The following is a 20,145-nucleotide window of genomic DNA, read 5'->3' on the forward strand; positions in this document are numbered from 1 at the left end:
ATATAAATTGGAATGACATTTGGCATGAATTATAGTGCATTTAAAATATAAAAACACTAACAATTATAGAGTAATTAGAATGACATTTTGAAATTTGCACAAAATTAGGTTCAATCAATGTTTCCTCAAAAAAAAAAAAAAAAATAATTTGATTCTTTTGATTGAGTTTTCACTTTTTATTTCTTTGATGTAAGAGCTTCCACTTTAATATATTATACATAGTGGTAAAATATCACTAAGGTCTCACCTATCATAATGGACACCTTGTTTGATTCAACACTTTCATAATATTTATAATTAATTTTGTTTTGAATTTTTATCGAGACTTAACTTGTCAAAAGTTCAAATAGACAATACTTTTATTTTAATCATCAAATAGTGATATAGATAGTAGTTTATACTCACAAGAACCTTACATTTTGAGCAAGAAAAACCAATCAAATCATGACCTAAATCATTACTAGCCTTTTAAGAGAAGTAGAGGACAAAAGGAAAAAAAAAAGAAAGAAATCACCTATATTCACCCAAATGAAGTAAAAGTTTTTTTTTTTTTGTTCAATTTCCTTTAATAATTGTTTATGATCTTTTCATCATGGGTCCCCCATTCATGGACAAACAAATAGAATAATACTAATGCACACGTCCATTAATAGTGAAAATACATTAAAATCTTTGGAGTAATCAAGAAAATCTAAAAACAATCAATTAATGCTTTCAAAAAAAAAAAAAAAATCAATTAATTAATTAATAATAAAAACAAAACAAAACCAAAAAAAAAAAAAAGAGTAAAAAAAAAAATTAAAAAAATTAGAGAGAGGTTACCAATCAAATATCCAAACTCCTCCGTCTGAATAGGACTTTCTTTCCTGCGTTTTCTGCCCCTTCCTCTACTCTCCATAATTCTTTTCTTTGACCATTTACACACTCTGTCTCTCTCTCCTCTCTCTCTTTCTCTCTCTAATAAACTCACTCTTCTGGGGTTCCTTTCTTCTTCTTCTTCTTCTTCTTCTTTCTCTGCATAAAGTTCTTAACTTTCTCATATACCCATTCTCTGGTTCTTGTTTCAAGTCTAAACTCAAAGACCCAGAATGTCAAATCTCAGTTTTTCTTCATCTTCTTTAGAGAATCCATTGGTTTCAACTGCATCTTCCTCTGGACTAAACGATGACGTTTTTGAAGATGCTTGCAGTATTTGCCTTGAACCCTTCAACACTGCCGACCCTGCAACTGTATGGTCCTCACATTGCTTTTTCTCTTTGTTAAAGTTACTGTTTTTTTTTTTTTTGGTTTTTTAGATTCTGTTTGTGTTTTTGGTATCTGGGTTTTGTTTTGTTTTTGTTTTTGGTTGGGTTTGAAGGGTGAGAGTTGGAGATCATGGGTTCTGTTTGGCTTTTGAAGTATTGAAAATCTGAGTTTTATGTTTTTGTTTGTTTGTTTGGTGGTATAGATGAGAGGAAAGTGGTTTCAAATTCAGAATGTTAAGCAAGTGATTGTTATGTATAGGTTTGTATATACAATGAAACAGGAAAGTGGGGAAGTACATGAATCTAGAGACTTGGTCACATTGCTATTGAATGATGGGAATGTTTGTTTGGGTGGATTTGAGGTTTTGAATGCTACTTGGTAATTCTGGTTATGATGATCACTGTTTGGTTTGGAATTGTATGATAAGTGGTACATGAATTATGATAGGACTATTGTTTGTTTGGGTGGGCTTGAGGTTTTGATGCTACTTGGTATTTCTGGTTATGATGATCACTGTTTGGTTTGGGATTGTATGGTAATTGGTATTCAAATCAATGCTCTGATTTCTGGTTGTCCATTTTTGCTTTCTGAATTTGGTAATGATTTGTTGTAATTTGGAGGTGATGATCGAAGATTATGCATGATCTGTCTTTACTTATCAAGTAATTTGTGTGCTAAGCTTCTATTTACACCCATGGAATAGGTTTGATGTTTTATTTGTTTAATACGAATTGGCATATCATTGTGAAGTCTGGATAAAGCTGAAATCATTTGAAAAATGTTTACTCTTTGTGGGGTTAATGTTCGTTGAAATAAACATATGGGAATGTGTGTATAAAGGAAAAAATATTATGTTTCCAAGACAAATATTTTGGTGGTGAGATCTATCAAAAAAAAAAAAAAAAAAAATCAGTGGAGAGAATACAGAGTAAATAGGGCGAGAAGTTCAATATCTTTTTACTTTACTGAAGGCAGTAGGTAAATACAGATCAGAAATAACAAAAGGAGGAAGGAGAGGATTTGGGATATTGAATAGTGATAATTAATAAAGTGTTCTCCTCTTTGCTTTGGTTAATCATTTGTTCAGTTGTGATATTAAATCACTCCATGCTGTTAACCATGTGCTTTTTTAAAAATGTAAATAGTTGCATCTGTGGAATGTTGATGCAAATATATCAAAAGAATGTTGATGCAAAATATGTAACTTTATGCATTAAATGAAGGAAAACTACATGATTTTGCTAAAAACTTTTTGCTTAGAGAGAGTTATGATTGGCTCCCACTGTTAACTGGAAGTTTAACTCCTTGGACCTTGTTTCCCGTTTCAGATTACCAGTTGCAAACATGAATATCATCTTCATTGTATTCTTGAATGGTAAATCAATCATACAATGTATTTATTGTCTAAGGCAACACACACATGCACACACATACAAAGTCCACAAATTATTTTTAATTGAACTCGTTTATTCTTTTAGGTCTCAAAGAAGCAAAGAGTGCCCAATATGTTGTCAGCTGCTTGTCTTAAAGGACCCTGCTAGGTATAAAATTCTTGTGAAAAGATTCCACATCCCCTTATCTGTCTCTTTGATTCTCATTGATTAGTCTTGTTACTTTAGCCAAGCGCTTCTAGCTGCAGTGGACATTGAAAGGTGCTCAAGGTCAAGGAACATTTCTTCTGCTGCTCCCACACCTCTTCATCATTTCTGTGAGGACTTGTATGTTGAGCATGTGAGTGATTTGATTTAATCTGAAACTCTATTGTCACAAATTCTTTATGCTTAATGCTTTCTTAGTGAGAAAGGGCCTCTTGTTGATAAGAAGTGAAACTGAATCTTCCAGGATTCTTCATACTCAGACGACTCTGATTTTGATGACCGTATCATGCAGCATCTGGCTGCTGCTGCTAGCAGAGCTCGTTATCTTCGTAGAAGGGAAAGACAGAGAGCTTCTGGCCTTGGACCTTCTGAACTTCTCATTTTTACTTCTTCAAGTTCTTCACAGCAAACACATGTAACTTCACCAGAAGATTTTCAAAATTTAAGTTATGGGTCACCAGAGGGATCGCCAACTTCTGGTGTCAATGTTCAACCTCAGTCATCTGTGGATGTTAATCTGGGATCCACTACTGCTGTCAATAGAGATTTTCCTTTTAGACCCAGGTACTATAAAAGATTATTCCATGCTTTTGTATTTATTAACCATACTTCTTGTGGCATGTTATGGTTTTTCATCTATCTTAAATTTCTCTTATTATCAAATTTACAGTTACAAATTAGAACATGGATTGAATATCTCAGGCAGCTATTGAACACTAACATTATATGTCATCACCTAGACTGCATTTTCAATTTCCCTTCATATTTGCCAGATCTGTAATATTTTTTCTAAAGCATCCATTCTAGATATTTCTTTAACTGTACTACATAAAAATGTCTTGCATCCTCTCCATCTGTAGAGTATTTATTTTATTTGTAATTGTCTGTATCTTATGGTTGTTTATTTCATAATCCAGTGTTGTTTATAGCCAGCCTCCACCTGATAGTCCCAAAAGACCAAGCCCATCAGAGATGTTCTCCCTTCCAGAGACATTTAAGTCTAAGTGGTCTGCTGCTTCAGCCAGGTAGATATGTTGCCTAATGGTTCCCTTTGTAACTGTTGTTTCCGTGTTTTGTCTCTTTACATTGAAGTGTGTGGATGACTTGCAATAGATATAAGGAGTCGATTTCAAAAGGTACCCGGGGCCTTAAGGAGAAGATACTTTCTCGTAATAACTCAGTAAAGGAGCTAAGCAAAGGAGTTCAGCGTGAGATGACTGCAGGAATTGCTGGTGTTGCACGAATGATTGAACGCCTGGATCTTACTTCAAAGCGAACTGGATCCACAGTTCCTGTTTCTGGTAGTACTGGTGGGAGTTCAAATTTCTCCTTCAAGGGGAAGGGTGTGGAGGAAAATGTTGATGCTCAGTCTCTTGACAAAAATGGCGGGCAGATTGCGCATGATTTAAGTCCAGATGCAGCCTATATCCCTGGTGCCATTTTGAGACAACCAGAAGTTTCTCATGCACAGGTTATTTTATTTCACCTTTAACAAATCATGATACCTTTTAACGTAGCACCAGAAAATTTAGCTTGTGCACTGCAGTTTTCAGATATGTTGGCTGTTATCAAAGTCTAAAACTCTATTAAAAGTATGAACTAAAGACAAGTAAGCTGCCTTAAACTTTATAAACAACAAGCTGAGTCCCCCTAGTGACTTAGCTCATGTGGAAGGCGGTGGTGGAGTTTGGTCCAATTGCAAATTAAAAAAAAAAAAATGGCAAACTACACCAACCTACTTACGGTTTCGAAAAAGGAATCCTATCCCAACAATGAAAATATAGATCCTCAGCCTCCTCTTTTCTGATGTTTGTTTAAACGAGTTTATACCTTTGAGGTTGGTGTAATTTACCTTAAAAATAAAAAGAATGAACAACATGAAGTAATCTAAAACAAATGCAATGGACAAATTTACCTTCGAGTTTGGTGTAATTTACCTTAAAAAAAAAAATGAACAACATGAAGTAATCTAAAACAAATGCAATGGACAAATTTTGAAGGTGCAATGAGTAAATTCAGTTTAGTGCATCCAAGTGTCCCACTTGTATGAAAGTTGAATAAGATTGTTTAGATAGATACTAATTTTGAAGCATAGCTAATCAAAATCTTCTCATCCCTCCTTTGCAGAGTTGATAAATGCTGCAGGGTGTGGTTACTGGCGCTTTTACTACATTTATGTATTAACATCTCAAAGGAGGCATATGATGCAAGTGACGTGGCGTGATGAAGCCAATCCGCTGGTTGGTATGCGTCCTGCATTACCTGCCTATACTTGCAAAGTGGAAACTGTAATTTGATTGGTCAGATATTGTCATGGATGAGAGTGTTATCCTTACTTCATGTATAAGTTTAAATAGAGTACAGAGAATTCTGGTGTAACCCATGCTCCCATTTGTTGCTACTGTTTGCAACCTATTTTTTTTTTCTTCCTCGAGTGTTTTTTGCTTTGCTGTGTTAACTGCATCCAATATCACATGTTGGGTAAAATTTAGGGTCAGTTGTTGACAAAGCTGGGAAATGGGTGTTTCTATGCATATGGGTCTCATAAGTGCATGTGATTCATAAACTGTCACACATTTCACATTTGCAACCTATATGGAACGGAATTGGAAAATTATAAAGGAATAAATTTGAATGGAATCAGTATTAAGAACTGAAATCTAATAGAAAGGATAGGATAGGATAGGATAGGATAGGAAAGGAAAGGAAAGGAAAGGAAAGGAATGGAATAAAATAGAATAGAATAGAATTTAGCCCCAAAAAAGAAAAAAGAGAACAAAATAGAGCTATCTTGTTTTGAAAGGAATGTAAGTAGAATTGTTTTGGAGAACAAAGTAGAAACAAATCATTTTATAACACTATTATTATACCTTTCTTTTATAAATTGTATTTTTTTGTCATTTGATATTATTATTATTATTATGAAAGTAAAATTTTAAAAGTAATAAAAGAAAATAGATTATGATGATGCCTTGCAAGTATGGTTATTTGGTGCAAGACTATGACGTGAAGTGAACAATTTCGAATATGATGATGACGTAAAAGTATACTTCAAATGAATTATGATGATACTTATTGTAAAGTATGGTTATTTGGTGCAAGACTATGATGTAGAAGTGAACAATTTCCAATATGATGATGACGTTAAAGTATAGTTCAAATGAATTATGATGGTAGTTATTGTAAATAGTGAGACAAATAATAAGAGAAGAGTATTACAATAAAATTGTAAAATATGAGAGACATTATGATTTAGGAGTTTTACTAAACTTTGTCATAATTAAAGGCAAGGCATAGTTATTATGAACTAGGAGAGACAATATAATGCTTAGTTCTGGGATTATTGGCAGCAACATTTCTTTCTTCCTTTTTTGCTGGATGTCGATGCCAAACCATGTGCCATTCAATAGAAAATTCCTCGCTTGTAGTCTTGTAGTATTGGGTTTCTTTCCATTATTGGCTTCAGACTAGAAACTAAAGATCTGGTAAAGTGTGAGTCCGACCTGTTGGGTTCTAATAATTTATGTAAGAGATTATCATATTCCCACAATTTAATTAGATGCGAAATCTAGAAAGCCCTTTTTCATGGTTGAAGAAAAGGTTTTTTGTTTAAATCCTTTCATTTTAAGAAATTGGTTGGTTATACAATAACTAGTATTTTAGTATAGAGTCTTCGATGAAAGAAAGAGAACAAGCATTCAAAGTTAAAGTGAGAAAATAGGCAAAACCTGAACTGCTCTATACCCTCTGCCTATGCATATACACTAGCTGAGTGTCATTATCCAGAAAGGACGAACCAGTTTTATGGGGGCTATATGTGGTCAACTATAAATGTCTTAGTCACCCAACTAGGGAAACTTTGATAAACAATAATATACATGTTATCCATTGGCAGAGAAGAGATGGTGATATTTGCACCACTCTGCCAATGATTATGATAATGAAGAGATGGATCAAAACGTATAAGAACATATCAACTGAAAGATTGAAAAAAGAAGATGAGAAAAAGACACTTTTAGAGTGAACATCATTCAGTGCCTTACTTGAACAAAGTCCATATAGTCCCATCTGATATAAGTGATCCCCTAAGAGAATCAACACATCCTCAATCTCCTTACTTCTTGCATCCTTTTGCATAGAATTCATATTATATATCATCATACCTTTCATCCTTTCATGTTTTAGACGGTCTAGCATCAATGTTTGTTTTTTCATGGATGGTCAGTCAAGTTGGGGAATGAATATTTTAATTCAAAATGCAGTGTAGACACAAAAGTTTCCAACCAGTTCTATTGGACGCTTAATTGCAGCCTTATATTTAGAGTTAATGGCTTCTACCAATAGCAAACGCAGGTCATATTAATGCAACATAAATTTCCACCATAATACAAATGTAAAGAAACTTAAAAAGTTATTTAATTAACCAAAACGTGTCTCTCTTTATCTTTATAACCTCTAAAATCTATTTAATTCGATGTCAGTTTCAATCTTCTCTTACTAATCTGTTGGACTATTTATATGAACCATTTTCCTCTTAGACATTCATCCGAACAGATCTTTAGTCTCTTATAACAAAAAAAGAAAAGAAAAAAGAATATATTTTTGGTCTATCTTGATTAAAAGATGGCCAAGATACCTATTCTATTTTGTTTCATTATCTTAATTGCTTTTGAATTTGTTGATTGTCATGTAGCGCATGAAAAGATTGGGATATATGAGCTCAAGAATGGAAATTTCTCTGCAAAGTTCACTAATTGGGGTGCATCACTTGTCTCCCTTATTGTTCCTGACAAAAATGGGCAACTGGCTGATGTTGTTCTTGGATATGATTCAGTTAAGGATTACATCAAAAGTTCCTCGCCTTTTGGTGCAATTGTTGGACGGGTTGCTAACAGAATCAAAGATGCTCAGTTTACTTTAAATGGGAACCTGTATAAACTAGTTGCTAATGAAGGACACAACACAATTCATGGTGGCTCTAGAGGATTCAGTCGAGTTGCTTGGAGAGTAAGCGGGTATAAAAAAGAAGGAGCTGTTCCCTACATTCATTTCTCCTATCGAAGTTTTGATGGCGAACAAGGATTTCCTGGTGATCTTATTGTCAGTGTGACCTACGTACTCATTGGACATGACACAATGACTGTAACAATGAAAGCCAGGGCTCTAAACAAGCCTACTCCAGTGAATCTAGCACAACACACTTACTGGAACCTAGGTGGCCACAACAGCGGCGATATCCTGTCTCATAAAATCCAGATATTTGGATCTCACATCACGCCTGTTGATCGCGAGCTTATTCCCACTGGCAAAATTGTGCCAGTAACTAGAACACCATATGATTTCCTCAAGCCCCACACAATTGGAAGCAGAATCAAGGACCTGCCTAATGGTTATGATATTAACTATGTGCTTAATGGTGGCAAGGGCAATAGAGTGAAGCGCGCTGCAGTGGTGCACCATAAGAAGTCAGGAAGGGTATTGGAGCTGACAACAAATGCTCCAGGCCTGCAGCTCTACACAAGTAACTGGAAAAAGAATTTTAAGGGAAAAGGTGGACACATCTATAAACCCCATGCAGGACTATGTTTAGAGACTCAAGGTTTCCCTGATGCAGTGAATCACCCCAATTTCCCTTCACAGATTGTGAGGAAAGGAAAGCCTTACTCGCATTCTATGCAGATTAAGTTTTCAACTACAAGATCATCTGCTTAATAGTAGATGACTAAAAACTTCTACATAATTATTTTTGGCATTTTTGTGTCTTCCAATTGTTTTAGTGTTGCCTTTGATATCATTCTTTTTGATGAATAAGAAATTATATTGCTATAAACCAAATTTAAATAGAAGGCTGAGACTATCAATACCTATTATGAAGAGAGGTTATCAGTTAATCCCCGGGTAGGATATTTACGTACAGAATATTGACTCTAGCCAATAAAGGAAAGTTAATTAAACCAAAATAAGGAGGGCTATCTCATATGTCAAATGAGTCTTTCTTCAAAATCGATTGGTCCCTGTAGATAACCCAGTATAATTCCAATTTTGCAATAGCTTAAAATATATATGTTACATGGAAGAGCAATTCTAAACTTTCGTCAGCCTAATTAAATGTGAATATCAATTAACTCAAAAGGCCAATGGAACTGTCGCATCTGCAGTGCCCTGAAACCACTTTTTACCTGCCTCTCCTGGAGTTTAGAGTTGCTGCAAGAACCTGCCACAGAACAAAACAACCTTATAAAGTTTTCTTCTATACCATGCTATTTTTCACATGTAACCTTGTTCATTCTAAATACCACCAAGCAAGACATTTAGCATATGCAGAATTCTGTTAGGAAATAATCCATTTAATCATGTAACTAATATGGTATTCTAGAATAGAGACCGAGTTTGAAGTTAGCATCAGTTGTTCTAATACCATAATAAATTACTATGTATCTCAAAAGTTTAAAGTGTAAAGAAATGATATATTTAATCATTTAACCATTATTTTACTAACACATAAGCATCAGTAAGCAAGGTTATCATTTGAAATGTACGTTGACATAGCCATCTCCAAACGTGACTCCGCTGTCAAAGTAGTATGCGCGAGCAAGATGCTTGTTTAGTGATGCTGAGTTGAACTAAGTGAGAATGTACACTTTGTTGCTCCCACTATTGATGCAGTTGCTCATTGGCATATCAATGAGCTTGTAATAGGAACCTACAATTTGATATTTCCTATTATAGTTTCCTATTACAGGCTCATTGATGTGTGTGTGTATACACACACACACGAGACTAACTTGTCTATAGTGTTCTAGTGCACTTAGATCAAATATGATCAAACATGTAAATGATGGTTGGGTATAAAAGCAATGTCAGTGGTGGACCCATATTAAAACCAATAACAATCTGTCATCTAAGGTTTGTTGTGAACATGTTGTGATTGCAACATTACTCATTTTTTGAATTAAAAAAAAAAAAAATCTATTAAGCGTTGTAGTTTAAAACATTAGATTATACATGTTATTTGTGTCTATATGAGCATTAGGTTGGGGGCTTGGTCCTTTAGCCATTGTAAAGTTATAAGTTTAGGGTCCAGTATAAAATCGGGCCCCAACCCATTAGCCTTCACAAGGTTACAAGGTCGGGGACCCAATTCTAGGTCGGGAATTGAACATAGGAGAATGATAATGCCTTGGGAGAGATCGCTTGCCGAGCGCCATTTGGCGATAGGTGCAAGTTTCAAGAGAATCGCGTTAGTCACAAAAAGTGGGTCCCATCTGGTTAGGAATATCTCCCAGAGGGACCCACCAACATGGAAAACTAAATTTTTATCATGACAACCCCACTAAGAGAAGTCTATAAATAGAAGTAGATAGTTAGAGGGAAGAGGCCAGCAATTTTGGGGGAAAAAATGCATGAAAGAAAAGAGATGAACCATAAAAAAAGGGTAAGCTCAGTACTATTAAGCTTGAGCCTTCTTGGGAAGCACACATACAAGATAACAGAATACAAATTGGGCTTGAAGCACCCTCTTTTGGGTCATTGGGTTGGCTCGAAGAGGTTTTCCTGCTATGGAGAATACCCATAAAAAACAAGTAAATTAGGAGCCTGACTCAAAAATTCATCTGGTACTTTGGGCTAGGCACCACAGTGTCCTACATTGGATTATACATTTTATTTGTATCCTGTCATTTAAACATAAAATTGTTGAACGCTTTTTGTTGTTTATAGTCCTTAATATAGATGTGGGCATAAAGTTATTTTCAGCAAATATAACATATAATTCAAATTTTTATTAAACACATTTGTCAGAAAGTTGAAATTTTTTTCAATAATAATAGGGATAAGATGCTTATTACCAATAAATAATAAGGGACATTAAAACTGCATCATAGTCAAGAAAAAGATGCAATTAACCCTTATATGTGTATGTGTTGAGTCCACGTTACACTTGGTACTTATATATTTGTGATTTGGGACCAATTTTTGCCTTTTCATTCAGGCATGAAATTCTTTGCTTTATGCACAGCCGAAACATGACAAGTTAAAGGAAAGTCACTACAGCAAGCAAATGGGCAGAACATTTGCAATTTTTAAAGAACAGCTCTCAGATCCTATTGGAGGTGGCATTTAGTATTTACCCCAACATTACCCTTACACTTTCGAGTAAGCATCTTCAACAGAAGCTCATTGCTTCTTTTTCTCTGTTTTTTTTTTGGGTGCCAACCTGTTGAATAACCCTAAAAATGTAAACAACTTGAAGCATCAACCTAACTTATAAAGAAACAGAAATGCACTGAGCTATCCCCAAAAAAGAGTAAGCTAATTGCTGGTCATACAACCAGCTGCAAATGGGTTTGAGCGGACTTGGATTAGGTAAAGGTTTTTTTCGAGTTTATTATTGTCCATAAACAGAATCATCGAGCAAGCCATCAATAGCAAGTTAAATTGAAGATGACCATCCTATTCAAAAGAATAGCAAACCAAAATCTGATAACTACAGGATATATATGGTCAAGTATACTATATAGAGCATAGACCATAATTATGCATCTGTTGAGCAGTTTGCAGCAGCTCATTTCACATTGCCTAGATCGACTTGAGGAGGTAGCTTTGGTAAGAACGTGGACAAGAATCACATAGCAAGCATTGTGGTAAAATTACTGGGGCATGTCTAAACACAACTAGAAAGACAATTAAGGGAGCAGTTCTTGAATGGAATATGACTAGAAGCACCAACGTCAGTGCAACCATACCATAAATCAGTAAAGTGCTGCTCACTTGAAACTCACTTCCCGTAAGTGGTAAACTTATTCACAATGTGGGATAACCCACCTTATATCAGATGAACAAGAACAAAAGAGGACAGAAAATACATAAAGGATAACTCTGGAGTTAACATATGAAACATCAAAGACACTTATGGGTTATATTGAACATGTCCTCCCGGGGTGTGTCGTTGGAGAACTGGATACATGATTTTACAAAAGGTTTGAGTACTCATATGGATTGCATACAAAACAAAGGTAGGTTTATATCTGCTTCAAGATGACCTCCGCACCAGAAACTTTGAAGTCAGATGGATTCTCCTCTACATTAAGAACCTTAACCTTCCCGTCAACCACAAAAGCTGACCATCTACATCAAAAAAGCAGCAGCATCTTAGAAGTTTGGAAAACTATAATGGAATACCCACAAACCATTCTTGGTAAGAAAATTAAGTTACCATTCTTGCCTAGGTTGAATGGTTTTTTAGTAACTAATAGAGAAACGATCAATTGTACATAAATTATTGAAACCTTTGACAGTCAATGGATTCAACTAGATCTAAGCCATTTCCCAGAAGGCAACTAGAGTGTCACCTTAGATCACTATGTCCACTCAATTTCCAACAAGAAGTAAATCATACAAGGGTTATACCTTTGAGAGCGAGGTCCAAGTAAAGCAGCAGAGAGATCTTTCTCTAGTCCCAAGCTCTTGTGGAAGCTTCCGTCGAAGTCGCCATAAAATTCAATCTATCAAATCAAATATTAAAATAAGAAAGTGATGCTGCTATAAGGCATATCACTGCAGTTAATTTTACTGCATCAAAGGAAAAGGTAACTCAAAGTTTTAAATACTGCATAGGAGGTCATTTTGGTTTGGCAAGAGGAATGAAATGTATCAGTGCAGGTGTACTGTTTTGGAATTGCTGCTATAATACTCTCTCTCTCTCTCTCTCTCTCTCTCTCTATATATATATATATATATATATATTTGTTGAGTCTTTGAAATCATAATGGGTTAGAAATTCAGAACATGTTAAGGTCAATATTTTGAAGACAATGAGATAAGACTCGGGGGTAACTTACAGCATCTTTTGCTTGAAGTTTCTCTGCCCAGGCATTCATGACATATGGATCATTAACAGCAACACAAATTATTGAATCAACCTTTTCAGCCCTAAATTTATCAATGTTATTTTTGTAACTAGGCACATGCTGCTGTGAACAAACTCCTGTGTATGCACCCTGTAACATAGAAAATCCCAATCATATATATCCATCTCACCAAAGCACCAAATTAAAAACAAAGGAGAGGTCAATATATTGCAGATGTTGATGTGGGGTCATCTCTGTCTTGGACACAACAATAACAAGAGTAAATTTCCCTTATTATTTTCACACAATTCCATTTCATCAAAATCCCCTGCTTCCCAATAAGCTCTTACACTCAGACTCCAAGGAACGAGTAGTTCATAAAAAATAAATACTCATTCAACCAATGAAGTAACAATTAATAGTTGCTGCAAACAATTGTTGAAGCAAAGCGAAGAAAGAACTTCAATCAGTAGAACTGCTTTATCTTTACTGTTGTGTGAGCCTCAATATAATAACATTACTTCGTGATGATTGTGAGAAGCTGGTTTTCATCACTTCACCCTTTAAAAGTGATAAAGCATAAACTTTGGTTGGACAAAGTTGCCAAGGTTTAATGTTAAGGCAATAAAATAGTATGAGCATATAAATTAGTCAATTACAAATTATAATTATAATGGCTATTTGAGTCACAGTGACATTAAATCCCACATCAAGAGACTTCATCATTTCTGTCTCATCAAATACAACAACAACAATAACAACCAAGCCTTAATCCCAAAATATTTGGGATAACATTAATTCCTAACAAAAAATAGCAAATTCCAATGATTATCAAACCAAATATTTGCACTATGTTGAGCTTCAAATTTCAGAATAAAATCAAGTACCCATGAAATCAAACATGCCAATCCCAAAAAAGAAACAAAGAAGTCAACCACCACTTGTGTATCCTTTGCTTATATAAGAATTCTTTGTAATGTTCCCCATCACTTGGGTACATTGATTTTCAAAGCAAAATTATTAAAAAATGAATGATACCCAATTGAAAAAATGTACAAACAAAGTTAAAGAAGTAACTTACAGGGAGCCCAAAGATGACAACTCTTTTGTCCTGAAATACCATAAAAAGAGAGAGAGAGAGAGAGAGAGAGAGAGAGAGAGTTAATTGCACTTATCCATAACATCACTAACACCATCTATGCTAAACTATAAAAGTTTAGAGTGAACATTAACCTTGAAAATGTCTTTGAGAGGTGTAGTGGAGAAGTTGGAGGAAACACCTTCATCCCAGCTGCGAGCTTTTTGGAGAGAAACATTGTGTGCGGTTGCCGCGACTATGTCAGTGCCTGCTTCAAGTTTAGTCGCGAAGTACCTCAGTGACACTCCTCCGATTCGGAGACCAGAGGAGGAGGAGAAGCTTGTTCGCTTCAGAATTGTGGAGGCCATTGAATTTGGAAGTGAATGAATCGGTGTTGACTCAGTAAGCAGAACAACTCGGTTTGCTTCACTCGGATGACATTCGACTTTGGATTTTTTGTGAAAATTTAATGATGTTTGTTCACTTTGTTGTTTATTATATTGGGCTTAAAATAGCGAGGTTATGCACTACTACTGGGCTTTTTATATGGGCTCGGAAATGGATCAATCTTATAGATTGTAATCACACTTGTGATTTGCATTGGTCTTTCGCTTTTTTTTTTTTTAGGACAGGACTAGTATGTTCGGTCTGTTAAAACGCTGGACAAAACCTGACCGGACAGGCCTCTGGTCTCAACCAGTCCGGTCCCAATCAGACCTGGTCAGAATATAGGTTTAGATGCTGTTAGTTTGTAATCTGTATCATTATTTGAAAGTATGAACTTTTACCAGATTCTTCAAACTAATGCTCTAACAATAAGCTATTTCCAAGTATTATTCAGCAAAAAAAAAAAAAAAAAGCTATTTCCAAGTATGAATTTTTTTAGCAGATTCTTAACTAGGCTTCTTTTTTTTGGAAATTATTTTGAACACACACACACACACACACACACATATATATATATATATATATATATATATGTGGTGTATACACTAGAACCAGGGGCGGAGGGAGGGGGGGGCAGGTGCCCCCTCAAATTTCAATTTTTTTCACTACTGAAATACCATATTTGCCCCCCCTACAAAAAAAAAAAAAAACTCAATTAAGTTCATTCACGTTACTTCCCTTTCCAGCTTTCCTTTTTTTTTTTTTTTTTTGGATAGAAGTGATAAAACCTTTCTAGCTTTCCTAGTAGTAGTAGACTTCTACCCCTATAAGTAGTACAATTCTAATGTTCTCTATAACAACTTTGCTACACCTACCCAGATTAGAAGTCAGTAGAACTCTGAAAAAAAAAAAAAAAGTATATATAATGCAAACAAGGCACGCCTCCCATCACAATGAAAAAAATTTCTTTTCAATCTAGTCTCTTTCTTTGGATCTCAGAGTTGCTGTGCAGTTTTTAAAAGCATTCAAGTTGGGTTTTTAAGTTACATTCAAATATTTATAGGTATGCATACTCTTAATACTTTTGCTTTGATTTATTTATTTATTTAATTTTTTAAAGAATCAAATTATATGTTTAAACTGTTTATATTTAGATGGATCTCTTAATTTGACTATTCTTAACCATAAATTTATAATTCAAATTATATGTTTAAACTATTTGTATTTATAATGATCTCCTCATTTGATTATTCTTAATCATAGATTGTAATTTTTTTTCTTTATTTTAATGATATGACATATATATTTGTAGTTAATTGAGATTATGGAAAATCTTGATCATAATAATGAGTCTGGATCAAATCCTAAACGAACTCGTATCGAAGTGGATGTTGCAAATCTTCCCACGGATCCTGGTTTAAGAATAAAAATTTGTAACTATCATCCTAATGAAAGAGATCAAATTAGAAGGCATTATCTACAAAATAAACCTTGTCAACCAGTTGATCATGATTTTCCACAAAGTCAATTTGGTAAAACAAAGCGTCGATTTAATCCAGTGTGGTTCAAAGACTATCCTAGTTGGTTGGAATATAGCATTACGAAAGATGCTGCATATTGTCTATTTTGTTATCTATTTCAACCTGATACTGGTGATCAAGGAAGGGGAGACTCATTTGTTTCTGAAGGATTCAAAAATTGGAAAAAGAAGGAGAAATTACAGAATCACGTTGGGGACCACAACAGTGCACATAATATAGCTCAAAGAAAATGTGAAGCTTTGTTAAACCAGAGACAAAGTATTCAAACAGTTATAAATAAGCAATCGGATGTTGAGAAAAGGGAATATCGAACTTGTTTGAATGCATCAGTGGATTGTATTTGTTTTCTACAACGACAAAGATTAGCATTTTGTGGCCATGATGAATCTAAAGACTCCAATAATCAAGGAAATTTCCTTGAATTATTACGGTTTCTTGCAAATCACAATGAAGAAATTGATAAGGCAGTCCTCGAAAATGCTCCTGAAAATCATCATATGACCTCTCCTGATATCCAAAAAGAAATAGCAAATGCTGCAACCGTTGAGACAATAAATGCTATTATTAAAGATATTGGAGACTCATTATTTGCTATTATAGTTGATGAATCACGTGATATGTCTACTAAAGAACAAATGGCAATTGCTTTGCGCTATGTGGACAAACAAGGACATGTGAATGAGCGCTTTTTAGGCATTACACATGTTAATAATACATCAGCAGTGACACTAAATAGTGCAATTGAGGAAGTATTTAATAAACATAGCTTAAGCATTAGTAGATTGCGGGGACAAGGCTACGACGGGGCAAGCAACATGCGAGGTGAGTTAAATGGACTAAAAACTCTTATTTTGAAAGATAATATTTCTGCCTATTATGTCCATTGCTTTGCACATCAGCTTCAACTAACATTAGTTGCAGTAGCAAAAAATCACATCCAGATTGCAACCTTTTTTAACTTGGTTGCAAAGGTATTCAATATTGTTGGAGCATCATGCAAACGTCATGATATTCTTCGTGAAAAACGTAATGCTGAAGTTATAGAAGTACTAAAAAATAATGAAATTTCAACTGGTCGTGGCTTGAATCAAGAAATGAGTCTAAAAAGACCTGGAGATACACGTTGGAGTTCTCATTATGGTGCACTTGTTAATATTATTCACATGTTTTCTTCTGTAATTGATGTGATTGAAACTATTATAGAAGATGGTTTAGATTACGATCGAGAGAGCGAGAAGCAAATATCTTAATTGGTTTACTCCAAACATTTGAATTTGTGTTTGATTTACATTTGATGAAGGGTGTGCTTGGCATAAGTAATGAGTTGTCACAGGCATTACAACGAAAAGATCAAGATATTGTGAATGCTATGAAGTTGGTTGACATTTTAAAGCAACGTTTACAGGTCATGAGAGATGATGGGTGGAACTCTTTGCTAGAGGAGGTTTCTGCATTTTGTGAAAAAAATAATATTGATGTTCCTGATATGGATGATTTTTATCAACCTCGGCCACGACGAAAAGCTCAAAACATGAAAAATTCACATCATTATCAAGTGGAGCTTTTTTATACTGTTATAGATATGCAACTTCAGGAACTCAATAATCATTTTGAAAATTCTAAATTATTACTTTGTGTTGCGTGTTTGAACCCAGATAACTTATTTTTAGCATTCAACAAGGAGAAATTGATTCGGCTTGCTTAGTTTTATCCAAGTGATTTTTCAACAGTTCAAGTTTCTTTCTTGGATAACCAACTTGAGACATACATCCATGACATGCGGTCCTCTGAAGAGTTTTCAGCACTTAAAGGAATTAAACAGCTTGCTGAAAAGATGGTAGAAATGAAAAAGAATGTTTCATATCCATTGGTTTACTCATTAGTGACTTTGGCATTGATCTTACCAGTTGCAACAGCTACTGTTGAAAGAGCTTTTTCAGCAATGAACATAATTAAAAATCGATTACGCAATCGAATAGGAGATCAGTGGATGAATGATTGCTTAGTCACATATATTGAGAAAGATATATTCAAGACTATTGAGTGTGAAGAAATCGTGCAGCGGTTTCAAAATATGAAAAATCGTCGAGGGCAATTGAGTAAAATAAGCTAGGTGTGAAAAAATAAATTAAAGTTTACATTTTATGTTAGATTCTGTATGACAATTACATTATCATATAGTTGTTTACTTATTTTGTTATTAATATTGATTAATTTTTTTAGATTAATTTTTTACTTTCAATCTTGTCTTTTAATCTTGCCCCCCCCTGACCTAAATTCCTGGCTCCGCCACTGACTAGAATCACTACCTTTTGGAGCAAGGTTATTCTCAAAATCTACCTGTATTGCGTGCTCCCTTTTTATATCTGGATTCAAATCAAATCTCTCTCCTTGTAAGTTGTAACTTTCAAACAATCATCATTCATAGATTATAACAGTTTTATAGATATTTATTGAAATGAACATTTTTTTTTTCTAGATAGGTAGATTAATAAAACGAAGGAAGATTAGATGAATTGAAGCACCATATGTAAAATAAACATGACATTATCACTTGAGTCCACAAATGAGAACGTTGTAAATAATGGAGGACAAGATCAATCCAACAACCCCTAAGCAAGACCCATATTTTTTTCAACGGACAGGCTGAGTTTTAGCTTTTAGCTTTTAACTTTTAACTTTTAACGCGGCATCCGCGTGGACTCTTTTGTCAACTAGTTTTCAAGTCAAAGCCAATTAGCCACCGCAATAGAAAAAACGCAGACAAATTTTCCAACAAAGAAGTAGAAGGCACCAAAATCTAGGGGTGTCAATGTTCGACCCAACCCGCGAATACGACATGAACCCGACATGGGTTTTTTCGGATTGGGGTTGGGCCTTAATGGGTTTGGGTCATAAACAGGTAGACCCAAAAGCGATACAATAAGAAATGTGTCATAAGCAGGTCAACTCGTGTAACCCGCAATAAATACGTTTGACACGCCAATTTATTTTTGTTAACCTGAAATGACCCTCTTAACACAAAACTGTTTAACTCGTATAACAAATAAATATTCATTTTATATTAGATTTGTTAAATACCTTTTATATCCAACATATATTTTAAATTTAAAAAGAAAAGTGAGTAATTACAAATGTAGGGACACGATTTTCAGACCAAGCCCAAAATGTAAGGGATCTTGGCCTAGTGAACCTAATACAATAAATTTGTAGAGAGTGGGTCAAAGAGCTAGGCTTTAGTGCATGGACAACAGTTAATATGGTTTTGGATGATGAGCCAATAACAATTGAACCCGGTTTGTGCGAGAAAGTTTGTCCTCGGCACAGTCCAAGGAGCTCTATTCTAGTATATATTGGATGACAATGGTTACAGGAGTTGTTGAGATTGCTACAGTACTTTCTCTTCTCCTTTTTTCATCCCCTTTTCATGAAGGGCCTCTTCCATTATGTAGTTCCTTTTGGATGATCTTAATCCTACACTTATTGATCTTTTGAGTCACCACTTGAATGCTTGTCCCCTTAGACACCTTTTCTGGCCTTCTGTAAGTTGTGGTTGCCAAGGTAGCATTGTTCAAAGGTCTTTTCCACATAAATGCGGTTCAAAAGTTAGTTGCAGGGCATTCAATGCAGTGTAGTAGCTTTTCCTTAGATATTTTTGAGTCCTTATCCCTCTTGTACGTTCATGATACTCGTTCATATCATTAGAACTTTCTGGAAGGTCACTTTGATTATTAGGATCTATACCCGATCTGCGTTTAGCTTATCCGATGAGATATTTCTCCTTGGACTTGGACTACTCACGATCTCGGCTAAAGCCCCATGCTTTCGGCCAAAGCCCAAGACTCTACAACAAAAATTTACAAGGAATATAATTAGAAATTGAAATTTTACAAATCGTAGATCTCTAAACCCTACAAACCATAAATTTCTAAACCTTCTTATAAATATCTTCTTCTTCTTCATTTTTTTTTTTAAATTTCAGTTGCACTACTCGTCTCATGCCCAATTCTCAAACTCAAAGTGTCAATTCTTAAACTGGTTTTCTCTCTCTCTCTGAAGTGTATGCACTTCTTTTGGAGTGTAAAGAACTTATTTTTAGATGAATATTATATTTTTGTTGAACTATATTATTTTGAATGTGGGTGAAGACTTGAAGTGTATGCACTACTTTTGGGATGTAAAAAATTTAGGGTAAATTGCAAATTATATCCCTAAAGTTTGGGGGTGATTGAATTTTACATCTTGAAATTTTAGAATTTGGATTTTACTCTTTGAAGTTTGGTGATGTCTGAATTTTACACCCGACATTTCAGAATTTGGATTTTACCCTCTATAGTTTAAGAATGTTTGAATTTTACTTCCTAAAATTTTGGAGTGTTTGGATTTTACACCCCAGAGTTTCAGAATTTGGGGGTGTAAAATCCAAACATTCCTAAACTTTAGGGGAT

At 34.7% G+C, this 20,145-nt stretch overlaps 2 protein-coding genes and 2 pseudogenes across 3 annotated transcripts; 3 read left to right on the forward strand and 1 right to left on the reverse strand.

Moving 5' to 3' along the window:
- Positions 1-853: 853 nt before the first annotated feature.
- Positions 854-5,277, forward strand: LOC142624753 (E3 ubiquitin-protein ligase RHF1A). 2 transcript variants are annotated; one of them, XM_075798494.1, is made up of 8 exons: positions 854-1,229; positions 2,574-2,620; positions 2,724-2,786; positions 2,865-2,976; positions 3,088-3,407; positions 3,761-3,868; positions 3,957-4,314; positions 4,971-5,277. In XM_075798494.1, the coding sequence occupies exons 1-8, from the start codon at positions 1,089-1,091 to the stop codon at positions 4,974-4,976; spliced, it is 1,155 nt and encodes a 384-aa protein (XP_075654609.1). In that variant the 5' UTR covers positions 854-1,088; the 3' UTR covers positions 4,977-5,277. The 2 variants fall into 2 exon arrangements, with proteins under 2 accessions (XP_075654609.1, XP_075654610.1); XM_075798495.1 differs by having other exon boundaries at positions 922-1,229; positions 3,773-3,868.
- A 2,189-nt stretch (positions 5,278-7,466) lies between these two features.
- On the forward strand, positions 7,467-8,606 carry LOC142623153 (uncharacterized; annotated as a pseudogene).
- Positions 8,607-11,677: 3,071 nt separating this feature from the next.
- Positions 11,678-14,242, reverse strand: LOC142623473 (peroxiredoxin-2F, mitochondrial). The gene is made up of 5 exons (XM_075796897.1): positions 13,925-14,242; positions 13,773-13,802; positions 12,683-12,841; positions 12,252-12,346; positions 11,678-11,969 (listed from the first exon to the last, which is right to left on the reverse strand). Exons 1-5 carry the CDS (start codon positions 14,135-14,137, stop codon positions 11,864-11,866), a joined length of 603 nt encoding a protein of 200 aa, XP_075653012.1. The 5' UTR covers positions 14,138-14,242; the 3' UTR covers positions 11,678-11,863.
- Positions 14,243-15,480: 1,238 nt separating this feature from the next.
- Positions 15,481-17,810, forward strand: LOC142624350 (uncharacterized; annotated as a pseudogene).
- Positions 17,811-20,145: the final 2,335 nt, after the last annotated feature.

Source organism: Castanea sativa, chromosome 2, assembly GCF_040712315.1.
Source record: "Castanea sativa cultivar Marrone di Chiusa Pesio chromosome 2, ASM4071231v1".
Classification (NCBI taxonomy): domain Eukaryota; kingdom Viridiplantae; phylum Streptophyta; class Magnoliopsida; order Fagales; family Fagaceae; genus Castanea; species Castanea sativa.

Excerpts from the sequence above, each read along its gene's own strand:
- LOC142623473 (XM_075796897.1), bottom strand. The coding sequence starts at position 14,137 with ATGGCCTCCACAATTCTGAAGCGAACAAGCTTCTCCTCCTCCTCTGGT. Across the intron at positions 12,842-13,772 it reads TTGTCATCTTTGGGCTCCCT|GGTGCATACACAGGAGTTTG; the intron begins GTAAGTTACTTC and ends TCTATGTTACAG. Across the intron at positions 12,347-12,682 it reads AACTTCAAGCAAAAGATGCT|ATTGAATTTTATGGCGACTT; the intron begins GTAAGTTACCCC and ends TTGATTTGATAG.
- LOC142624753 (XM_075798494.1), top strand. The coding sequence starts at position 1,089 with ATGTCAAATCTCAGTTTTTCTTCATCTTCTTTAGAGAATCCATTGGTT. Across the intron at positions 2,621-2,723 it reads CTTCATTGTATTCTTGAATG|GTCTCAAAGAAGCAAAGAGT; the intron begins GTAAATCAATCA and ends TTATTCTTTTAG. Across the intron at positions 3,869-3,956 it reads TGGTCTGCTGCTTCAGCCAG|ATATAAGGAGTCGATTTCAA; the intron begins GTAGATATGTTG and ends GACTTGCAATAG.